Genomic DNA, 20,517 nt, shown 5'->3' on the forward strand with positions numbered 1-20,517 from the left:
GAGGCTGCGTGTTAATTACCATCTACTGCAAAAGGAAGCTGCTCTCCTGGAGGGTGAGAGATGCACTAATGTGGGATCCAGAAGGCAGGTGCAAGACACCCAGTCCTTAGGCAGGGCATGGGGGCAGGTGGAGTTGAAAGAGAGTCTGTTCATTGTGATTTTCCCAAGGGGAGTGAGTGTTCAGCATCCGATAAACTTAAGTGGAGACAGAACCCTTAAATAAAACAACACCTATTAAAGCTTCATGGGACATTCAGGTTTCCTCTAAGTAATGATACCTACAGTATGAGATTCAAACTCTTCAACATGGCAGAGTAATAATGAAAATAGAATTTTCCAGAAAAGTACCACTGTCACAACTTGGAAGCAAGGCTATCTGTATTTAATGATCATGGGGGGAATTAAGGCTATTCCTAATTTAAAACTTAAGAAGTAAAAGAAGTAACTAATTAAAATGTGTATGCATATATAATAGATCCCATACATGTATCTATTCAAGAATTAGTAGTCTCTTTTGATAAAGAATTTTTTGGGCTCTCTGGACTTTATTGTGGTGGTGGTTTGAATGAAAATAGCCCCCATAAGCCCATATGTTCGAATTCTTGGTGGAACTGTTTGGGAAGGATAAGGAGATTTGGCCTTGTTGGAAGAGGTGCATCATGGGGCCAGGCTTCAAAAATGTCCTGTCACTCCCATGTGCTCTCTCTGCCTCCTGCTTGTGAGGTGTGAGCTCTTACCTGCTGCGCTGGCTGCCTTTTATCATCACAGGCTCTAACACTCTGAAACTGTGAGCCCGAAGCCCAATTCAATGCTTTATAAGTTGCCTTGAACATGGGGCTTTATCACAGCAATAGAAAAGTAATTAATACAATTACCCAAAATAATTTAGATAAAAACTGAAAATCTGGACAGACAGTGGTGGTGCATACCTTTGATATCTGCACTCAGGAGACAGAGGCAGGATGATCTCTGAGTTCGAGGCTAGCCTGGTCCTCAGAGTTCCAGGACTGTCACGGCTACACAGAAAACTCTATCTCAAAAAAAGCCCCTGAAAACTGAAGCTAATACATCATTCTCATACACCCTGTGCTTAGCTTCCCTTGATGTTAGCATATTATGTTGTTACGGTATAGTTGTTACAATTAAAGTATCCATATTAATCCATCATTATTAACGACACTCCATTCAACTTTCTTGCACTTTTATATAATGACATTTTACTGCTTCAGGACCCCATCCAGGATACCACATTACATGTGATTCCTCTTGGTAAGGACAATTTCTTAGACATTCATTGTTTTTAATGATTTTGAAAGTTTTGGAAAGTACTGGCCAAGAAGATTATAGGATTGCCCTCTATTGGAGTTTGTCTATTTTTTTCTCCTTTTAAAGATTATATTTAAAAATAGCCTTTTTATTTTTTTGAGATAATGATATAGTTACCCATTTCCCCTTCTCTTTCCTCCTTCCAAATCTTTCCACATAGCCTTTATTGCTTTCTTTCAAATATGTAGCATCTTTTTTCATTAATTGTTGCTATATACATGCATATATTCCTAAATACATAATTACATCCAGCTCAGTGTATATGATGTCATATATATATGCATTCAGGCTGGCTATTTGGTGTTCGATAAAAAAATTGATGTGCTCTTCCCTAGGGAAGACTATTTCCCCCACTCTCAGCATTTCTTGGTTGCCTGTAGTTCTTTGCATAGGGTTGAGGTTTTGTGGGCTTTCCTCAATCCATGTTCATGCCACACTGGAGAATGAGTTTTAAGGACTCAAAAATAAAAGCTTAGGCAACCCTGCGAAAGAGGGGACAGAAAGAGTGTAAGAGCCAGAAGGGAGGGAGGACAGCATGAAAACCAGGCCCTCTAAATCAACTAAGCACAGTTCGTAAGAACTCAGAGCCACTGAAGCAACACACACAAGGCCTGCACAGGTCTGCACCACATCCTCTGCGTATGTATTACAGATTCTATTTTATTGTTCTTATGAGACTCCTGAGTGTGGGAATGAGTAGGTCTCTGATTCTTGTGCCTTCTCTTGGGCTCATTTTCTTCTGTTGGTTTGCCTTGTCCAACTTCTATGTGATAGTTTTATTTTATCTTATTTTATTTTGTTATATATAAAAATGGAATGAGTGAATGAATGGAAACCTAGTCACTACAGTAAGGTTAATAACTGAGCTGTCATTTATACCTGCTGAGAGAGGGAAAATCAGTTTTCTACAATGGAGTGACACTGGGTATATGAGTGACACTCAAGGGAAAGCCACATGTTCATGTGTCAACCATTCCGGGACAGGTCTCATTCTTCCACTCCGGAAAAGGTCTCATTCTTTCACTCCGGGACAGGTCTCATGTTCCTTCACTCCGGGACAGGTCTCGTGTTCTTCCACTCCGGGACAGGTCTCGTGTTCCTTCACTCCGGGACAGGTCTCATGTTCTTCCACTCTGGGACAGGTCTCAGGTTCTTTCACTCCAGGACAGGTCTCGTGTTCTTCCACTCCGGGACAGGTCTCATGTTCTTTCACTCCAGGACAGGTCTCATGTTCTTCCACTCCGGGACAGGTCTCGTGTTCTTCCACTCCGGGAAAGGTCTCATTCTTTCACTCCGGGACAGGTCTCATGTTCTTCCACTCCGGGACAGGTCTCATGTTCTTTAACACCGGGACAGATCTCTTGTTCTTTCACTCCGGGACAGGCCTCGTGTTCTTCCACTCCTGGACAGGTCTCATGTTCTTCCACTCCGTGACAGGTCTCGTGTTCTTTCACTCCGGGACAGGTCTCATGTTCTTTCATTTGGTTGCAGTTCAGTTGTCTTTCTTTTTTCCTTTCTTTTCTTTTTTGGTGATGTTTCTATTTTGCTTTCTTGGTTTTAGGGAGTTTTGTTGTTGTATTGGGATTTTGTTTGCTTTTTGAGGAAGAAAAAAAAGTTGGGTGGGTAGGGAGAGGGAGAGGGTCTGGAAGGACTCAGGGAAAGGGAGGAATATGGTCAAAATATATTTAATGTTAAAATTTGTTTTAAAAATAAAAATATAATAACAAAAAAAAATTAAGAAAGAGTTTTAAAGAGAAAGACAAAAGAGGCAGGAAGCTATTTTTATCACATAATATCTGGAATGAATACAATCAACAAGCATCCATGCTGATACTGACTGTGATCACCGGCTGAAACAGCATCTATCAAGTTTCTTCTTTGAAAAGTTGCTTTTCCCATACTGTACCCAGGAAAGAAGTTCCCACACATGCTTAACATCAGAGAATGGAGCACCCTGCTCCTGCCTTCTCATGATTATTCAGAATTCTTCTGTACTGACAAGTTGCCTGCAGCAATTTTAAAAATGTATAATGAAGCCTAATTATCAAGTTATTTTACATGATTATGGTTTCCTGACCCTAAGAAAGCATTGCCTACTTAATCAGGTTGTTTTGCTTGCCTGTATCGTCTGGTCTTCTGCAATAAGGACTTTGCTTCATAATACTGAGAAACCAAGGCTTTACAATTAGATGACAAAACTCTGTAATTTTAAAGATGTATTTTAATTCTTACATTTTTGAAATTTTATTTTATTACATTTTATTTATTTGTGGGGTAGGAGGAGGGAGATGGTACATACTACCGAGCACTTATAAAAGTCAGAAGGCAACAACGTACTTGGTTCTCTCCTTCAACCATACGTGTTCTGGGAATCCAGCTCAGGTCATTGGACTTGAAAGAGCCTTTACTCACTAAACCATCTTGCCAGTGGTAGAATTTAGTGCTAATTAAAATTTACACAAGCCAGCCCTATTGGTTTGGCAATGTCTTCACAAATAAAAATTTAAAAAAAAAAACAATTTTAAAATCAAATTGCCATTTGCCAAGAATCGGTGACAAATGTGAAGATCGGCACTCTTTGTTCTGATGGAAACTCCAGGTTAAAGTCAAAGAAAGAAAATGGCTTTAGAGTTGGACCATTCTCATCTGTCTTTTGTCAACCAGGTATCTGAATTAGAAAACATAGTAAGCAGTTATAAACATAATTCTAAATAGGAAGAAAATCTGAGGTGCATATAATAAAGAATTAATGACTTAGCCAGGCTTGGTAGCATAGGCCTGTAATCCCAGCTATGCCAGAGGCTGAAGCAGGAGGATTGTAATTTAAGGCTTACCTGGGCTACAGACTTAAACTCAAAGTTATCACTGGCAACTTAGTAAGAATTTATCTCAAAATCAAAGCACAAAGGGAACTGGGCTGTGGTTCGGTGACAAAGCAGGTGCATTAGCATGCACAAGGCTCCGGGTTCAATCCCTAGGCCTTAAAACAAAACTATGTCTGGTGGCACAGGCTTGTGATTTCAACTTCTCAGGAGGCTGAGGCAGGAAGACCACGGGTTCAAATCCTGACAGACCATTTGAATGAGACCCTATCTCAAAATAAAGCATTCAAAAGGCAAAACGGACTAGGAATATAGCTCAGTGGTAGAGTGCTTGCTTCGTATACACGAGGCACTGGGCTCAAATACCTTGGAAATGGATTGTATCACTCAAAGCAGAAAGAATAGAAGCCTGAGCTGAAAGATAGTGATGCACGCCTTTCATCTCAGCACCCGGGAGGCAGAGGCAGGCAGATCTCTGAGTCTGAGACCAGCATGAGTCTACAGAGTGAGTTCCAGGACAGCCAGGGTACACAGAGAAACCCTGTTTTGAAAAACCAAACAAACAAACAAATATTTTTAAAAGAGGAAGGAAGGAAGCCTAAAGTCCAAATTGTTTTCTTTCTTTTCTATTGACACATGGTCTTACTATGGTCTAACCTCCAGCTCCCTGTGTAGGGAGGCTAGCCTCCTATGCACATCCTCTTGCTTTAGCATCCTGGGGGCTATGGCTCCAGGCAGCATCCATCTCTACTGGCACAACTGTTTATTTATTTTTTGCTTTGTTTGTTGTTTTCTCCCTATGAGGTGAATGATATCTTCCTTCACATACTTCCACTACTGTGCTATTCTGACTCACCTGTGTCCAGAATCAACAGAGCCAAGGACCAGTAGCTAAAATAAGTCTTTGCTCCTTGGGGCTGTTCTTTTAGGTAATTAATTTGGTTTCAGACAGACAAATGTGACTACAGTATTCCTTTCCTCCTGTGCAAAACACAAAACTCTTCAAAGATGAGTGACCATTTTGCAATCAAAAGGATAAACATAGAACTGAAAAGATGGCAAAACGAGCAGTTCTAAGGGTTCTCTTGAGTATTTGGAAGGCAAGCCTGGCTAGTCAGCAAAGCAGTGGTAGTAAATTTCCCATTAGGGCCCATAACTTCTCCAACCAAAGGCTCTTGACCAGTTTTACAGAACCAGGCATGAGTTCCCACTGCAAACAAATAAATAATATATAAATTACAACTTTCTTCTCCCATCATCTCCCTACTTTCTCCAGTTCTGGGGGTTTACTACAATAGGACCTCATACACGCGAAGCAAATATTCTATCTGTACCCTTGTTTATTTTGTTGTCTTGAGACAAGGTTTCACTGACTGGACCTCAGTCTGTCGCTTAAGCAGGTTTTGAACTTGGTAATCCTTCTGCCTCCTGTGAAGTTGGGATTCCAGGCCTGTACCATTGACCAGGTCATTTCTTTTCTTTTTCTTTGCTATGTACTTGCTCATAGTGGAAAGAAAGAAATCTAGAGGAGCTGGAGCCATAGGACAACTTATATCTTCTGGTTTAGTGGTTTCAGTAGGTCTCCCGCCTTAGAGAAGCACTGACTATCTCGGCAGGTTCTTGGGATGTGCTGTGGGGAACAAAAGTTGCCATGCTTAACAAGCTCAGAGAAAATGTATGCTGTGTTCTAATGTGGTTTTTGCCTTCAAAACTTACACTCAATTTTCTTTGCAATATAAAAGTGTTGAAAGGTGGTAGTATCTTTAAGGGATGATTAGGTCATTAAAAAGGAATGACTTAATTTTCAAGCAGCTGGCTTTATTAACTTGAGAGCATATTGCTATAAAGCTAGGCTTCTTTTTCTGCTTTGCATTGTTATGCCTCTGCTTGCCCTCATATTTTGTACTGGAAGTAGCAGCAGCCCAGCTCCTTTGTCAGTGTCACACTCTAAACCAAACCGAACCCCTTTCTTCATAATTTCCCAGTCTCGTATATATGCATAGCCCCTTCTTCGCTGGAATTCACAACAACGGGCATTATGAGATTTATGATTCTTAATAAATCTAGCAGTGAAGAGACGTGTTTACAATTGTTTAACTCATACACTTAAAAGCATAGTAGCACCTATTACTATCCTGGAAAAAGTTCTTTGGGAAGTTTCATTAGAAAAAAAGGATAAAGACAATAACTTTTTTCAAAAGTAAAACCATAATACCTTAAATTGTCAGAAATCAAAAATAATGACTACCCTCTGGAAAGGAATCTCCCCGGAACCAGAATGATATCTTATTGCTGTTGGAAGTAGACGGCTATTGTGTAATAAAAAAAAGTGTGATTTACAATGAGCACTAAGCTAAATATCATTGAGAATAACACAAATTGAGCAGATGCCATCACCCTGGTGCTCCGCTTAGCTTCTCTCCTGAGTTTCCCAAACACATCGAATTGTTTTTCTTCTCTTGAATAGATCCAAGAACATGATTAGGACCCCAATAGTACAGAATTAATGGTGATAATCAGTCAACCCCCAAGAAGTACTTCATCTTCTTTCTCTTAGAGAGTCGCTATCTTTTAATAATCTACACTTTCGCTCAAGGACGAATCATTTGTCTTTGTCCCATTTTGTAACCCAAATACATTGTCTCTGGCACCAAACACACCAAGGCCCCTTATAGATATGCCAGCTCTTTAGTTGTGCTCGAATACTTTTTCAAAACTTTCTTTTGGTGAGAAACAACACCTCAACTCATGCTGGAAATTTCGGCCTACAGACTGCATTGCTATTCAGTGGATTCTTCTGAAGACTGCGCAAATAAGTAGGGAACTTAGAAGCCCGAGGTGGAAGAGGACTATACAAAGCATGAAGAAAATTTATTTAAGGCCAGATATGGTGGCACATGCCTTTAATCCCAGCATTCAAGAGGCAGAAGTCCATACTCAGCCTGCTCTACATATTGAGTTCCAGAACAGCCAAGACCACATAGTGAGATCCCATCTCAAAAAATTAAATAAATAGAAATGACTAAATAATAAATTTGGAGATGAAGAGATGGGTTGGTTGTTGAGTGTGTGCTGCTCTTTCAGAGGACCCTGAGTTCAGTTCCCAGAACCCATGTGAGGCAGTTCAAAACCACCCCAGCTCCAGGAGGATTCAATGATGCCTCTTGCCTCTAGAGGCATCTGCATTCATAGGTACACACACACACACACACACACACACACACACACCCCAGGAGGCATATATATACACAGAATTAAATTTTTTAATGTAGTAATAAGGGCGGCGGGGCTGCGTCCCTGGCACCCCAGCCGCCTGGCTAGCTTATGCCCTGAAATAACAACACACAAACTGTATTCATTTAAACACTGCTTGGCCCTTTAGCTCTAGCCCTTACTGGCTAATTCTGCTATCCCGATCAACCCATCTCTAATAATCTATGAGAACCGGTCTTACCAGGAAGATTCTAGCCTAGTCCATCCTGGGTCGGAGCTGAATCGCGTCTTCCCGGGAGAGCGGAGCATGGCGTCTCTCTGAGGCGTCTGCTCCCGAGAGGAGAGCTGTGGAGTCTGAGCTCACTTCCTCTTCCTCCCAGCGTTCTGTTCTGTTTACTCCTCCCACCTATCTTTTTAACCAATGAGGGCCAAGCAGTTTCTTTTTATTTAAACAATGACCTTCCTCCATCATGGCTGAGGTACTGGCTGTAGCCATGTTTACTGCCACAACTCTATGGCATTTCAAGGTCCCTGCCAGCAAGCGAGCTTCAGCAGCCTGTGCTTGCAAACCGCACAAACCGCCTGCATAAAAGAGTCAGAGTTTGCCCTGGCAGGACAGCCCAGAAAGCCGGCATTTTTAAACGGCGCAGCTTTTTTCCTGCTACGGCTGAAAACCGAAAAGCATGCGTTCAGCTTTTCATCAACACCATTTAAGTGTTTCGTGGCAGGACCTCTTAATGAGCTGCAGGGTTTTGCAGCTAAAGCTGAGTCAGGAAGCTTCTCTTAGATGAGAGCGCTTGCTTGCCTCTAGCAAGCAGAGTGCCACAAATGCTTTAAAGCCAGAGTTCACGCTGACAGCATAGCCCCAAGAAGCTGCACTTTAAAATGACACAGCATTTTTTCTGCTGCTGTTGCCGAATCAGGAAATCTCTCTACAGCACACCACCAACAAACAGCAAAAATCTGTGTTAAACTCTCTCTCCCTTATTTTTAAGCCTTCTCAGGTTTTTTAAGTGGATTTAGTCCATCACGTCGGGCGCCAATTGTAGTAATAAGAGCGGCGGGGCTGCGTTCCCAGCACCCCGATTGTAGTAATAAGAGCGGCAGGGCTGCATTTCCAGCACCCCAGCCGCCTGCTTAGCTTATGCCCCGAAATAACAACACACAAATTGTATTCATTTAAACACTGCTTGGCCCTTTAGCTCTAGCCCTTACTGGCTAATTCTGATATCCCGATCAACCCATCTCTAATAATCTGTGAGAACCGGTCTTACCGGGAAGATTCTAGCCTAGTCCATCCTGGGTCGGAGCTGAATCGCGTCTGCCCGGGAGAGCAGAGCATGGCGTCTCTCTGAGGCGTCTGCTCCCGAGAGGAGAGCTGTGGAGTCTGATCTCACTTCCTCTTCCTTCCAGCGTTCTGTTCTGTTTACTCCTCCCACCTATCTTTTTAACCAATGAGGGCCAAGCAGTTTCTTTTTATTTAACCAATGACCTTCCTCCATCATTTTAAAAGAAAATTTATTTAAGAATGATCTCTTTAATCGATGTCACTGACTAATGTTCTGGGTGCACAAATCCAAACTGGCAGAGAATAAAGTGTTTTTATTTTTAGCTCTGAGTTTCTTAGACTTCCTTCATTCTCTTGTGCACTTAACACAACTGTTTATTTTCTTAACCTTTTTAATTCAAATCTTTTTAAAATTAGTTATAAATCTCTCTTTTGAAAACTCCCTTGATGCCAGAAGTGGGATCTGCTTCCTTCCAGCTCATCACTAGTGTTAGCCTTCAGTGAGCAGCTGTTAGCCTTCCGGCTCCCACAAAGGCTTATTTTTGTCAAGCTCTTATATATCACTTCTAGGCAGAGCGAGATCAAGATCTAGACCTTGGGATGCTCATCTGGTTTTGTTAAAGTTGAAAACTATTGAAAAGGGGTCTCACCAACAGGAACTGTAAGTGATGCTCTTCATTCGCTATTATTGCATGGATTCTTCATCACAGCCCTGCCAACTAGGCATTCCTACCCTAATTTAGCAATGAGAAAACTGAAGCGCCAAGAGATCAGCTAACTTTGCCTAGTCAGCTAAAAATAATAGCATGAAGGATACAAACTATGGGAAAAGCAGAAAGGTCAGCTTTACCACCTCTCCTCTCATTCAGGCTAGCTTTATATACGGGCCAAGGAACCCACACAGCAAAATATGAGAGAGTCTGGATAGACTACTTCCACTCCAAACACTTTTTTAAATGCTCAACCCAGCTGTTCCAGAAGTCATTTTGGCTCTTTAATTCTTTGAGATTCATGTAAGCATCTTAAAGTGGACAGTATCCAGGAAGAGAAACAACAAACTGAATTGCTAGCATGTAATCATACTTTAAATATTTATTAAGCACCATTTATTAAACAAATAGAATGAGATGATAACAGCTACTTATATTTGCTTAGCACTTTAGCTCTGCACAGCCTCACTGCAACCTGAAGTATTACACAAAACTGAGATTACGATCTCCATTTCATAGATGATGAAATTATGGCTCAAAGAATTTGAATGACTCATCTAAGGTGACACACTTGAGTCCCATTTCCAGATTCAAGGCTCAACCTTGGGTGTTCTGATCCCCAGTCTTGTGTTCTTTCCTTTATAATACATTAACTCAAGGGGTTTATAGGTGGGATACACAAGCCAAGAATGCATGAAGAATTAACTGATAATTCAAAAAAGTGTCTGCGATGTCAAGAAATGTTAAAGGTGCTGACTGCTGTGGACAGTAATTACAGAAGACAACATCAGGAAGATCACTCTTGGTTAAGAATCAACAGAGAGAGTCTCTAAGACCTAAGCCTGGCCCATGGGGAAAAGTTTAAAAAAGGACAACTTGGGGGCGGGGTGGTATTTCAGTAAAGAGAACAGAAACAATGAAAGTCCAAGGTAAGAAAGTGCAAGCATTGTCCAGAGAAAGAAAACAAGAGACCTATTTACCTAGAGAAATTTAGAAACATAGCTCAATTGCAAGACCGTGGGCTCTGTCCCAAGATACACACACACACACACACACACACACACACACACACACACACACACACACGCACACCAAACAAACAATCAAACACAAAAACCTAGAGAAGAGACATTTGTATTGAGGGAGGATAGAAGATTTATAAAACCTTCTTGAATTTCTGCCTAAATTATTTTCACTTGTAGACAATAAAAAATCATCAAAGACTTTGAGAGAAGTGTTGGACAGATTGAGCTGACAATATGCATTTGTGTAAAAGGAGGCAAGAGGTAAGGACTATCCAGAAACCTATGACATTCAGTCAGGAAGAACATGAAAAGAGCCAGTATTAGCATTGGGACCATAAAAGAAGGCCAATTACAACTGGCAAGAAAAGCAATGTCAGAACTTGGAGATAGGAAGAGAAAAGAATGAATTTTCCCAGAAGCTTTAGAGCCTAGGTAATTTAAGAAAGATGTCATGAATAGAAATGAGCAAGACGAGTAGGGGAACTGGTTCAGGTGGTTTCGTTTTGTATATTATGGGTTAGAAGCAGTGGAAGATCTAAGTGAACCTATCCAATAGGCAATTGAGGTTTAGAGGGACAAAGGTCTGTCCTAACACCAAGCTGGCATGGGAGAATGAAAGGAGTCGTGGGAACCCAGTCCAGGGTCTAGTTTCTTCCTGCCATTGTGTAGAAAGTCACAGGCATGACACCTCACTGGGTCTGTTTCTTCAACTGGAAAATGAAGGGGAACCCAAGCCCTGTGTGACCTGTGAGGTTTTCTCAAGGACCAGAAGTCAACTAAATCAAATCATAGCCACCTGCTATTTGTTCTCTCCAAGAGGATCTCAACAGTCTGAGAAGCGAGAAAGGATTAGATAACCCCCACATGTTGAGAGTCAGACAAGAAGATGACAGCAAAGAGAGAAGTAATGAAGGAAAAGCAGGAGGAAAGAGACTCTAAATCCAGGGAAGGGAATAAGGAAATAAAGCATTATAATAAATGAGTTAAATATGTCAAATATGACCAATGATAATACACATATTAAATAATTATCACATTTCAATAGAAGCTTACCACTAAAATAGCTGAAGAATGATGCGAATAATAAACCCAAGAGAAAGTGTTCAGTGCCATAAGGAGGCAAAGAAGTGAAATTAACAAATTGAATGTTTACCATCCAGAAAGATTTCCTATGAAGTCTGATGCTGGAACTGCAGTGGAACGAGGATAGCCGTATATCATTGTGACAGTAAAAATTTATGCAGTCATTTTGAAAAATCACAATCCATACAAACGTTCATGCTCTTTGGTCTGGTAATCTTACTCCTGAGAACTTGTACTAGACTTGACACAGAATTGCCAAGAAGAAAAAAAGCCACAAACAGGAAGATATTCAAAGCACAGAAAAATTGAGCTACCTAAATGTTCAATAGCAAGGGAGAGTCTAATAAGATATAATCTACCAATGGGAGTAGTTTTATATAGCTATTGAAATAATAAGCATGAAAGACTGCATCAACACGGGAAAGGAGAGAGTTTAAAATAAGAGAAGATTATACTTATTTGTTTTGAGATAGGGTCTCACTACATAGCCTAGATTGACTGTAAACTTATGACCCTCTTGCCTCTACTATCAACTCTTGGGATTATAGTCTATCATACCATAATACCCTAAAAACAGACTTTTATACACTGTGGTTACACTTCTACAGTACATGAATACAAATCAAGAAAACATGAAGTATGAAAAGTGAAAATAGGGGTTTGAAATAGGTGAATCTTTTCTCTCTACATCTCCTTCAGTGTTGTCACAGTGAGATCTTTTAAGTGTTATTTTTATGTTTTAAACAACTATAAAAGACATGCAACAGAGTAAAGTGGAGTAGAGAGGTCAAAGATGGATAAAAGTAATATATATGTATGTGTGTGTGTGTGTGTATTGGTGTGTGTGTGTGTGTGTGTGTGTGTGTGTCATTAAAATTCTTGCCAAAGATGTAATTTGTGATCTGAGAGCAGCAGAGCGGGAGGCAATGCAGTTCGGAGAGTTTGGAGCAATTCCGTGAGTAAGAGGGGTGTAGAGCTCTCTTCCTGGAACTGAGTAGAGACAAACAGAAGAGCAGCAAGATGAGATGGCAAGGTTAAGGTATGAGTGCTTATGGCTTTTTTAAATGATATAAAGTCAGTGTAAAGTATAAAATCAGTAATGGAAGTAACTAAAAAAGACAAAGAAAAATAAAGTCTTGGTGGCATACATCTTTAATCCCATCACTCAGAGAGGCAAAAAGGCAGGCGGATCTCTGAGTTCAAAGCCACCCAGATCTCTGTAGCTAGTTCTAGGCTAGATAGAGGTACATAGTAGCAGTCTGTAAAGTCCAGGAAGTTAGTCTTGACTAAGCAGCTTGGAGTTATGGAGCCTGACAATGGAGGAGCTTGAAGAGAATAATCTTAGGTAGGACAGGTGACAGGCAAGGGGGCTGTGGCCTTAGGAGTGGGAACCTGGCGAGAATTTAAAAAAAAAAAAGGTCAATAATTTACTACTAATAGAAAAACTCTTGTGTTCCAAGGGAGAGAATCCCTGTAAAGCCTGGAAAGGAGGGCAGAGGGGCATGAAGATTAAGCTGCCTTACTCTGCAGCCTAGCACCTCCCTCCCCTACTATCCAGAGACAGAGAACACGTAGAAGCCATTCAGAACTTGGTATCAGTAGATGAGCAGGAGACCAGAGAGGGCAGCAAAGGCTGGGGTCTGACTCAGAAGACCCATAGGCCCTAAGGTGATTTCCTAGGAAAAGAGGCTGAAAATAGATTTCCCTTCTCATGAAAGCCCGCCCAGAAACTCTTAACTCTCAGGCTCGGGATTGAGTTCCTCTGGCTCCGTACACCCACCAGGTCCAGAAACTCTTAACTCTCAGGCTCGGGATTGAGTTCCCCCAGCTCCGTACACCCACCAGGTCCTCCTAACTCATTAGGTGCTGTGGCAAGAGGACTGAACAGGTGCAAAACCGAGTGCCCCACCCTGGCCTTGAAATCCTACAGCCCGATTCCGAACGAGCTGGTGACAGGTTTATCCTTTATCTAACTAGAGCTAGAGAAAGGGGAGAGACCAGTTAAGAGCCAGTTCTGGGCGTCTATTCCTGTCACCGCCCTATCCTTTGCACAAACCTGCTCTGCCCATCAGTTCTAGAACTTGGAACCATGGACTCAAGAGGTCTTCTTCCCTCTCAGTCAGAGCTGTCCACTCTTCCTTTTATTAAACATATGGGAGCTACCAAATACATTCTCCACAGTCCCAGAGGTGGGTCTAGTCTCGTTCTTGTTCCCAAGGTTGCTGTCAACCTGGACTCTGCCTCCGGAAGCTCTACAGGGTCGCCCCTCAAGGGCTGTACTCTACCTCATGGCTGCTCAGCAGCTCAACAGCACCAAGCTCTAGCTACTGGTGGTGCTCTGCCAGGCAGGTTTGGAGGTCTTGTATACTATTTCAGCACCTTGGCAGGTAAGACCAGCTTGTCTTTGAGAGGGCGCCAGGAAGTGGGTGTGGATGCTATGTATGGCAAATATGTCATCTGTGATATGCTAGCACCCCAGCTTCCTGATGATGGCTTGTTCCATTATATACATCAGGCCAGTCTTGAGATCGCTCCACCCTTCACCCCTCTGGCTGAATTCTCTACTCTGATTGGAGAAAGGCATGCTGTGGAAGGGCCCGGGGAAGCAGAAAGGGCAAAGAGCACTGAGAAAGTTTTGTGGGTTCTAGAAATCGAATCAGGGGCCCCAGGAAAGGACAGAAAAGCAGAAAAAGTAGAGACAGAGGAGTAACTGCCCCAAAGGTGGACTAAAAAGAGGGCAGCCGCTCATCAGGTGTCAGTGACAGGCTCCCTTCCCTCCGTCCTGCAGTTACCGCCATTCCTTTCATAGCCTGTGTCCAGGGTTATAATCTGTCTCCCCCATAGGTAGGGAAGATGACGTCCTGGTGGGTGTCTGCCCACCTGCTGCTTTCCTCATGCAGGGTCACCAATGCCAGGGAGGAGGCCATAGTCCGAGGCTGGGGCCCCGTACCTCTGCATAGCCGCTGGAGCTGGCGTCGATACTTGTCCCCGGTGAACAGATAGAGCACTGGATCCAGACAGCTATTAGCACTGGCCAGGGGCCGGGTCACTTTGTAGACCACGTTGACTGTGTTCAGCACCTGGCAGTCAGCTTTCAATAGCCTTGCCAGGTAGTAAACTGTGCGGGTGATGTGGAACGGTACAAAGCAGACAGCAAAGACAGTCAGCACGACAGCAATGGTGCGGAGTGTGCGGAGCCGAGACGATGACTGTCCGGCTCCCGGCAAAGGGCGATACAGTCGTCGGGCCATGAGTCCGTAGCAGACCAGGGTGACCAAGAAGGGCAAGCCAAAGAGCAGCACCATGATTGCCGAACTGAAGTGTACATAGTGGTCAAACTCCTCAGGCCGGGTGGTGTCATGGCACAGGATGGTGGTCCCACTGGGGCTGGTTGTCACAAAGAACAGGTTGGGCACGAGGCAGCCAGCTACCACCAGCCACACAGCTAGGCAGAGAAGGCTTGCAAATCGCGGGCGGCCCCAGCGGAGCGCCCGCAGAGGGTGACAGATGCCCAGGTAGCGGTGCACGCTGATGCAGGTGAGGAAAAGGACACTGCAGTAGAGGTTCCAATAGAAGAGAAAGCGGACAAACTTGCAGAAGGCAGTGCCAAAGGGCCAGTGGTTTCGGGCAGCATAGTAGTACACGAGGGTGGGCAGTGACAGCACATACAAGGTGTCTGACAATGCCAAATGGAACATGTACGTGGCTGTTGCATCCCAGGGTCGAAGGCGGAAGAGGAACAGCCAGAGGGTTGGGGCATTGAGGGCTAGGCCCAGCACGAAGACAACTGCATAGCTCACAGGCAACAGGATGAACTTGAACTCCTCGTTAAAGGTACAGCGTCCATCTCCAGAACTTTGGCTGGGGCCTAAAGATGTAAATAGCAAGGATTCTGAACTGGTCATGGCCCCCTAGAGGTAGAAAGGACAGAAGTGAATGTCTGATTTCCCTAGTTTCCCAGTCCTGACCAACCTGCAACAAAAGAGGAAAAGCAACAAGGAGAGCGAGGAGGATCAGATCCAAGTGCAATCCAGGCCGGCCTAGCCCTTACCCAGCTCTTCCCCAGCTCCCTGAGCCCAGCCCCTACCCTGCTGCCTTAGCCCAGCCCCTACCCTGCTCCCTTAGCCCAGCCCCTACCCTGCTGCCTTAGTCCAGCCTCTACCCAGTTCCCTAAGCCCAGCCCCTACCCTGCTCCCTTAGCCCAGCCTCTACCCAGTTCCCTTAGCCCAGCCTCTACCCATTCCCTAAGCCCAGCCCCTACCCAGCTCCCTTAGCCCAGCCCCTACCCAGCTCCCTTAGTCTAGCCCCTACCCAGCTCCCTTAGTTCAACCCCTACCCAGCTCCCTTAGCCCAGCCCCTACCCAGCTCCCTTAGTCTAGCCCCTACCCAGCTCCCTTAGTTCAACCCCTACCCAGCTCCCGTAGCTCAGCTCCTACCCAGCTCCCTTAGTCCAGCCCAGGGACTGATGGGCATCAGGCAGTGCAGGGACTCGGACAGGCAATCAGTGGTGTTCTGCAGCTTCCTCTCCTGCAGAGCCTGGCTAGCTGAAGAGGGTGGAGGCTGACCAGCAACATCTAAAGGGAAGATACCCAGGCTCGAAATATCATCTAACTCCCCATCAAAGCTCTGCCCTAGTGACTGAGGGACTCTCTCCCTCTCCTCTCACCCTGGTCCTAGTTCTCTGTACTCTTATTTCCCTCTGAAGCCACCCCACTTCACACCTGCTTCCAGCCCAGCGGCACTACCTCCACCACCCTTGCCTTAGCAAAACTCCTACCCAGTGCCCTTGAAGCTGAGCCCAGCTGACTCTGACACCCTCCCTCTTGGCAGCCAGAGGGCATATTCTTGGGGGTGGGACTCGGGGTGGCGCTTATCCCTCCTCCTGTCCCATCCCAGCAGATTGTCAGAGCTAGAAAAGCTCTTGGAGGTTATCTAGTCCAACCCACTCAGCATGCAGATTGGGAAACTGGGACCCAGTGAGATTACTATTTAACAGCTTCAAAATGATTGTGTACACAAGGAGACATCCACGTTTACAGATAAAGAGCCAGGCCACTGAAGATAATTAAATTACAGGAAGATCATATAAGTTTATGGGCATAGAGACATGGGAAATGAATTTTAACATGGACAACAGCGAGTCAACACACTGAAGGACTTTTGAAAATGTAAACTACTGATAACCATCTCTACTCTGCATGCATTTAATTACAGCAAATGTTTATCTAGTCCTTACTCCGTGCTAGGCACTGCTCTAAGGACTTTATACCCATTGATGATTCTACAGGCTCTCTATCAAATAGGTTTTATTACTGCCTCTACTTTATTGATGAGAAAATTAAGATACAGATAGTTTGAGTATTTTGATAATTAATGGTAAGATCAAGATTTGCCAAACTCTAACATCCATAACTTGATGAGCATGATAACTTGATCCTCCATGCTACTGGATCAGACCTGGAAAAGGGTCAACAAACATTTCACAAGAACTTTCAGTTCTAGATCCTGGTAGCTTGCTATGAGTGAACCAAACAGATTAAAAATTGACAGCTTGGGCTGGAAAGATGGCTCAGCGGTTAAGAGCACTGACTACTCTTCTAGAGGTCCCAGGTTCAACTCCCAGAATCCACATGGCAGCTCACAGCTGTCTGTAACTCCTTTCCAGAGGACCCAATACCCTCACACAGATGTACGTGAAGGCAAAACATCAATGCACACAAAATAAAAATTAAAAATCTGAGCCGGGCGGTGGTGGCGCACGCCTTTAATCCCAGCACTCGGGAGGCAGAGGCAGAGGCAGGCGGATCTCTGTGTGTTCGAGACCAGCCTGGTCTACAAGAGCTAGTTCCAGGACAGGCTCCAAAACCACAGAGAAACCCTGTCTCGAAAAACCAAAAAAAAAAAAAAAAAAAAAAAAATCTGTCAGCTTAAGAGGCGTTACATAATATTGGAGGTAATAATAAATCAACAAAACATAAAGAGTATGATCATTGTTATAGAGAAAAATGAAGGCAATAAGGAAGAATTTGCTGTTTTGAATACTGGAGTGACTTGAATAAAGACCAGGTATTTTGAGGAAGAAGAACGGAATATGAAGTCAGAGTATTTGAGAGGGACCAGGTCTTGAAGGCTCTTGTGAGCCAGTGTAGGGCCTTTAGCCTGTGAAAGACAGCCACAGAAGCTTTGGAGAGGAGTGCCATGGTCTGATCTGCTCTCCAGAAAGCTCTGTGCTGAGACAAACAGCATGGGAAGCAGCACAGGAAGAGGAATCAAGAGTGACTCCAACACATGCCAGTAATGGCACTAGCTGAGACTGGGATGATTGCTCCAAGTTCAAAGCCAGCCTGGGTCACACACTAAGACTCTGTCAAAAAGAACTAATTCCAGGCTTCTTGCCTGGGCAACTAGAAGAAGGGAACTTCTGTAAACAGGCCCAGGAAAGGCTACAAGAAAGAACATTTGGGGAAAGAAAGGAAGTTCATTTTCCAGCATATATGTTTTAAGATGCCTATGACACATGTAAGAACAGATGGCCAGGAAGCAGTTCATATCTCCATGTGGATGCTAGCCAATGAGCTTCCCTTACACCTCCCACCCCTTCCTACACAGCTCCTTGTCTCTTTCCATCACCCCAGGAGAACCTGGTCTTAATACAGTAGAAAAGGCATGCGGGGCAAGTTTCCATTATTAAAAACCTAATGACAGTGAACAGTTGACAGCAACTGTGGCTCTGAGGCTTCAGGAACTTAATCTGGCTTCCTAAGTACCACTGTCTCTAGCATGCCAGGCAAATTGGGTCTGGAGGATGCTGTGGGTAAGGTGAGCAGTACTTGTTGGGAGGGATGAGCAGGCTGGAGCAGAATCTTCAAGTGGAGCTTAGAAGCAATCAAGACTCAGAACCTGATCCTCAGGTCCCAGGAATGTGACCTAACTGCATCCTGGAAGAGAGAGGAGGAGGTGGGCCTGAAAAGGACGCTCTAGAAGCCAGAAGCTGGATCTCTTGGAAGACCTACAGCTCTGGATGTGGGAGGAACCTGGAGACCCTGTCCTGTTTCAGGCACAACCTGAGTCCTGGGCTACTGACTGTTGGGATGTGATATAAAAAACCCAAATGTCTGCCTGGAGCCAGGCTATCTTGAATTCAAATCCTTGTTCTGTTTATTAGCTGTATAAACCTGGGCACCTATTTCTAGTTTCCTCAGCAGTGAAATGGGGGCAGTAAAACATAGGTATCAGAATATGAATTGCTCAATAGGCGTTCAAACACTTGTAAGTCATAAAATGCTGCAAGTCTGTTATATGTTCTTCACATTATTCTGTTCCCAGGGATAAATTTGACCTCTTCATGGGAGGTGAAGTATGTCTTGAGACTTGGTGTAGACTCTAGTCATGGAGAAGTGCCACGTTAGAAAAGATCTGGCTGCAGTGACCCATAGCCAAGCACTGGGCTGAGCCCCTGGAGCTTAGCTGAAGAGAGGGAGGAGGGATCATAAGAGCAAGGGAATGTCAAGATCATGATGTCACAGAGACAGCTGACCAGAGCTAGTGGGAGCTCGCTGACTCTGGACTGACAGTTGGGGATCCTGCATGGGACAGAACTTAGCCCTCTGAATGTGGGTGACAATTTTATGGCTTGATCTGTTGCTGGGGGAGAGGGGGAAAGTGGGGTGGCAGTGGGACCAGGACTTATTCCCAGTGCATGAACCGGCTTTTTGGAGTCCATTTCCTATGGAGGGATACCTTGCTCAGTCTTGATATGGGGGGGGGGGGCGGCTTGGCCCTGTCTCAACTTGATATGCCAGGCTTTGTTGAGTCCTCAAGGAAGGCCTTAACCCCTCTGAGGAGTGAATGGAGGGGGGTATGGTGGGAGGGGGGCATGAAAATGGGAGGGAGAGAACTGGGGGTGGTATGTAAAATGAAAATAAAATTAAATAATTTTTTAAAAGATCTGGCATGAAACAGCTTCCTGCTCTACTGCTTCAAGCTGGCTTAACTCAAGGGGTTCCCCAGATTTAAGGCTGCCAGGCTTCACCTGACTTCAGTCCAAGCAGGTTTCTGCTTGTCCCTGGACACAGCAGCTGCTGCCACTGCTGCTGCAGCTGCTGTTGCCACTGCCGCCCAGTGGCTACTTTAGGGAAAGACCTCCCCCAACCTCCCTTACTGAGGGAACAAAGCCCCACAGACAGATGCCCTCATCTCTGAGCCGCTTCTTCCGTTTGTTCTCTGTGGTCTGCATTGCTTGGTTTCTGCGATTCCTCTGGACACTCCCGACCCCTTTCCCCATCTCCTTTTGGTCATCCTTCCACCAAATGTGGCTCTTCCCCAAAGCAGACTCCCCTCCCTCCCACCACCCTTCTTTCCTCCTCTCCTTCTCCACCACCTCTTTTCGACTTTCCCCTCTCCAGCTCTCCTCAGAAAGTTACCCTCATGATTTTAACTGCCGTTTAGAAGTTATTGATAATTTTCTTTTATTTTGTTTTAGGACAAGATCTTGTTCTGTAACCCAGGTTTGCCACTTCACCTCCTGGTGCTGTTATTACAATATGCACCACCACACCCAGAAGATGTTATCAGTAATTCTAATAACAGAGACATTCCAGTATAGGGCTCGCTCTCTCTCTCTCTCTCTCTCTCTCTCTCTCTCTCTCTCTTTCTCTCTCCTCCCTCTCCCCCTCTCAAATTTCTGTCTCAGAGTTGCAGAAAAAGCTCAGTACTTAGGAGTACTTGTTGCTCTTACAGAGGACCTAAGTTTGAGTCCCAGCACCCACATCTGGCGGTTCACAATCATCTGTAATCCCAGCTCCAAAGGATATGACAATCTTGTCTGCCATTTGTGGGTACCTACTCAGGTGTACACACACACACACACACACACACAGTTAAAATAAATACTTAAAGATACTTCTCTCCTCTCCTTCCTTGTCCCTCACATGCAATATTCATAAATATATTAATGGCAATTTCTCTGAAATGCCCGCTGTTTACTTGGGGACTAGAATTGAAAGTGGGGGAAGGATGTTTTCTAATCTCTTTCAATCAGGATGGAGGAA

At 44.2% G+C, this 20,517-nt stretch overlaps 1 protein-coding gene across 1 annotated transcript; it reads right to left on the reverse strand.

Annotated features, from left to right (window-relative positions):
* Positions 1 to 14,289: 14,289 nt before the first annotated feature.
* Positions 14,290 to 15,372, reverse strand: LOC121444940 (P2Y purinoceptor 4). Its single transcript, XM_041646885.1, has one exon. It carries the CDS (start codon positions 15,370 to 15,372, stop codon positions 14,290 to 14,292), a length of 1,083 nt encoding a protein of 360 aa, XP_041502819.1.
* Between the last annotated feature and the right edge of the window lie 5,145 nt (positions 15,373 to 20,517).

The sequence above is a fragment of the Microtus oregoni genome, unplaced genomic scaffold (genome assembly GCF_018167655.1).
Source record: "Microtus oregoni isolate MIOR12 unplaced genomic scaffold, Mior012 000150F_ref0000365, whole genome shotgun sequence".
NCBI classification, from domain to species: domain Eukaryota; kingdom Metazoa; phylum Chordata; class Mammalia; order Rodentia; family Cricetidae; genus Microtus; species Microtus oregoni.

What these genes read in the sequence shown, in the direction of transcription:
- LOC121444940 (XM_041646885.1), bottom strand. Translation starts at nt 15,372, where the DNA reads ATGACCAGTTCAGAATCCTTGCTATTTACATCTTTAGGCCCCAGCCAA.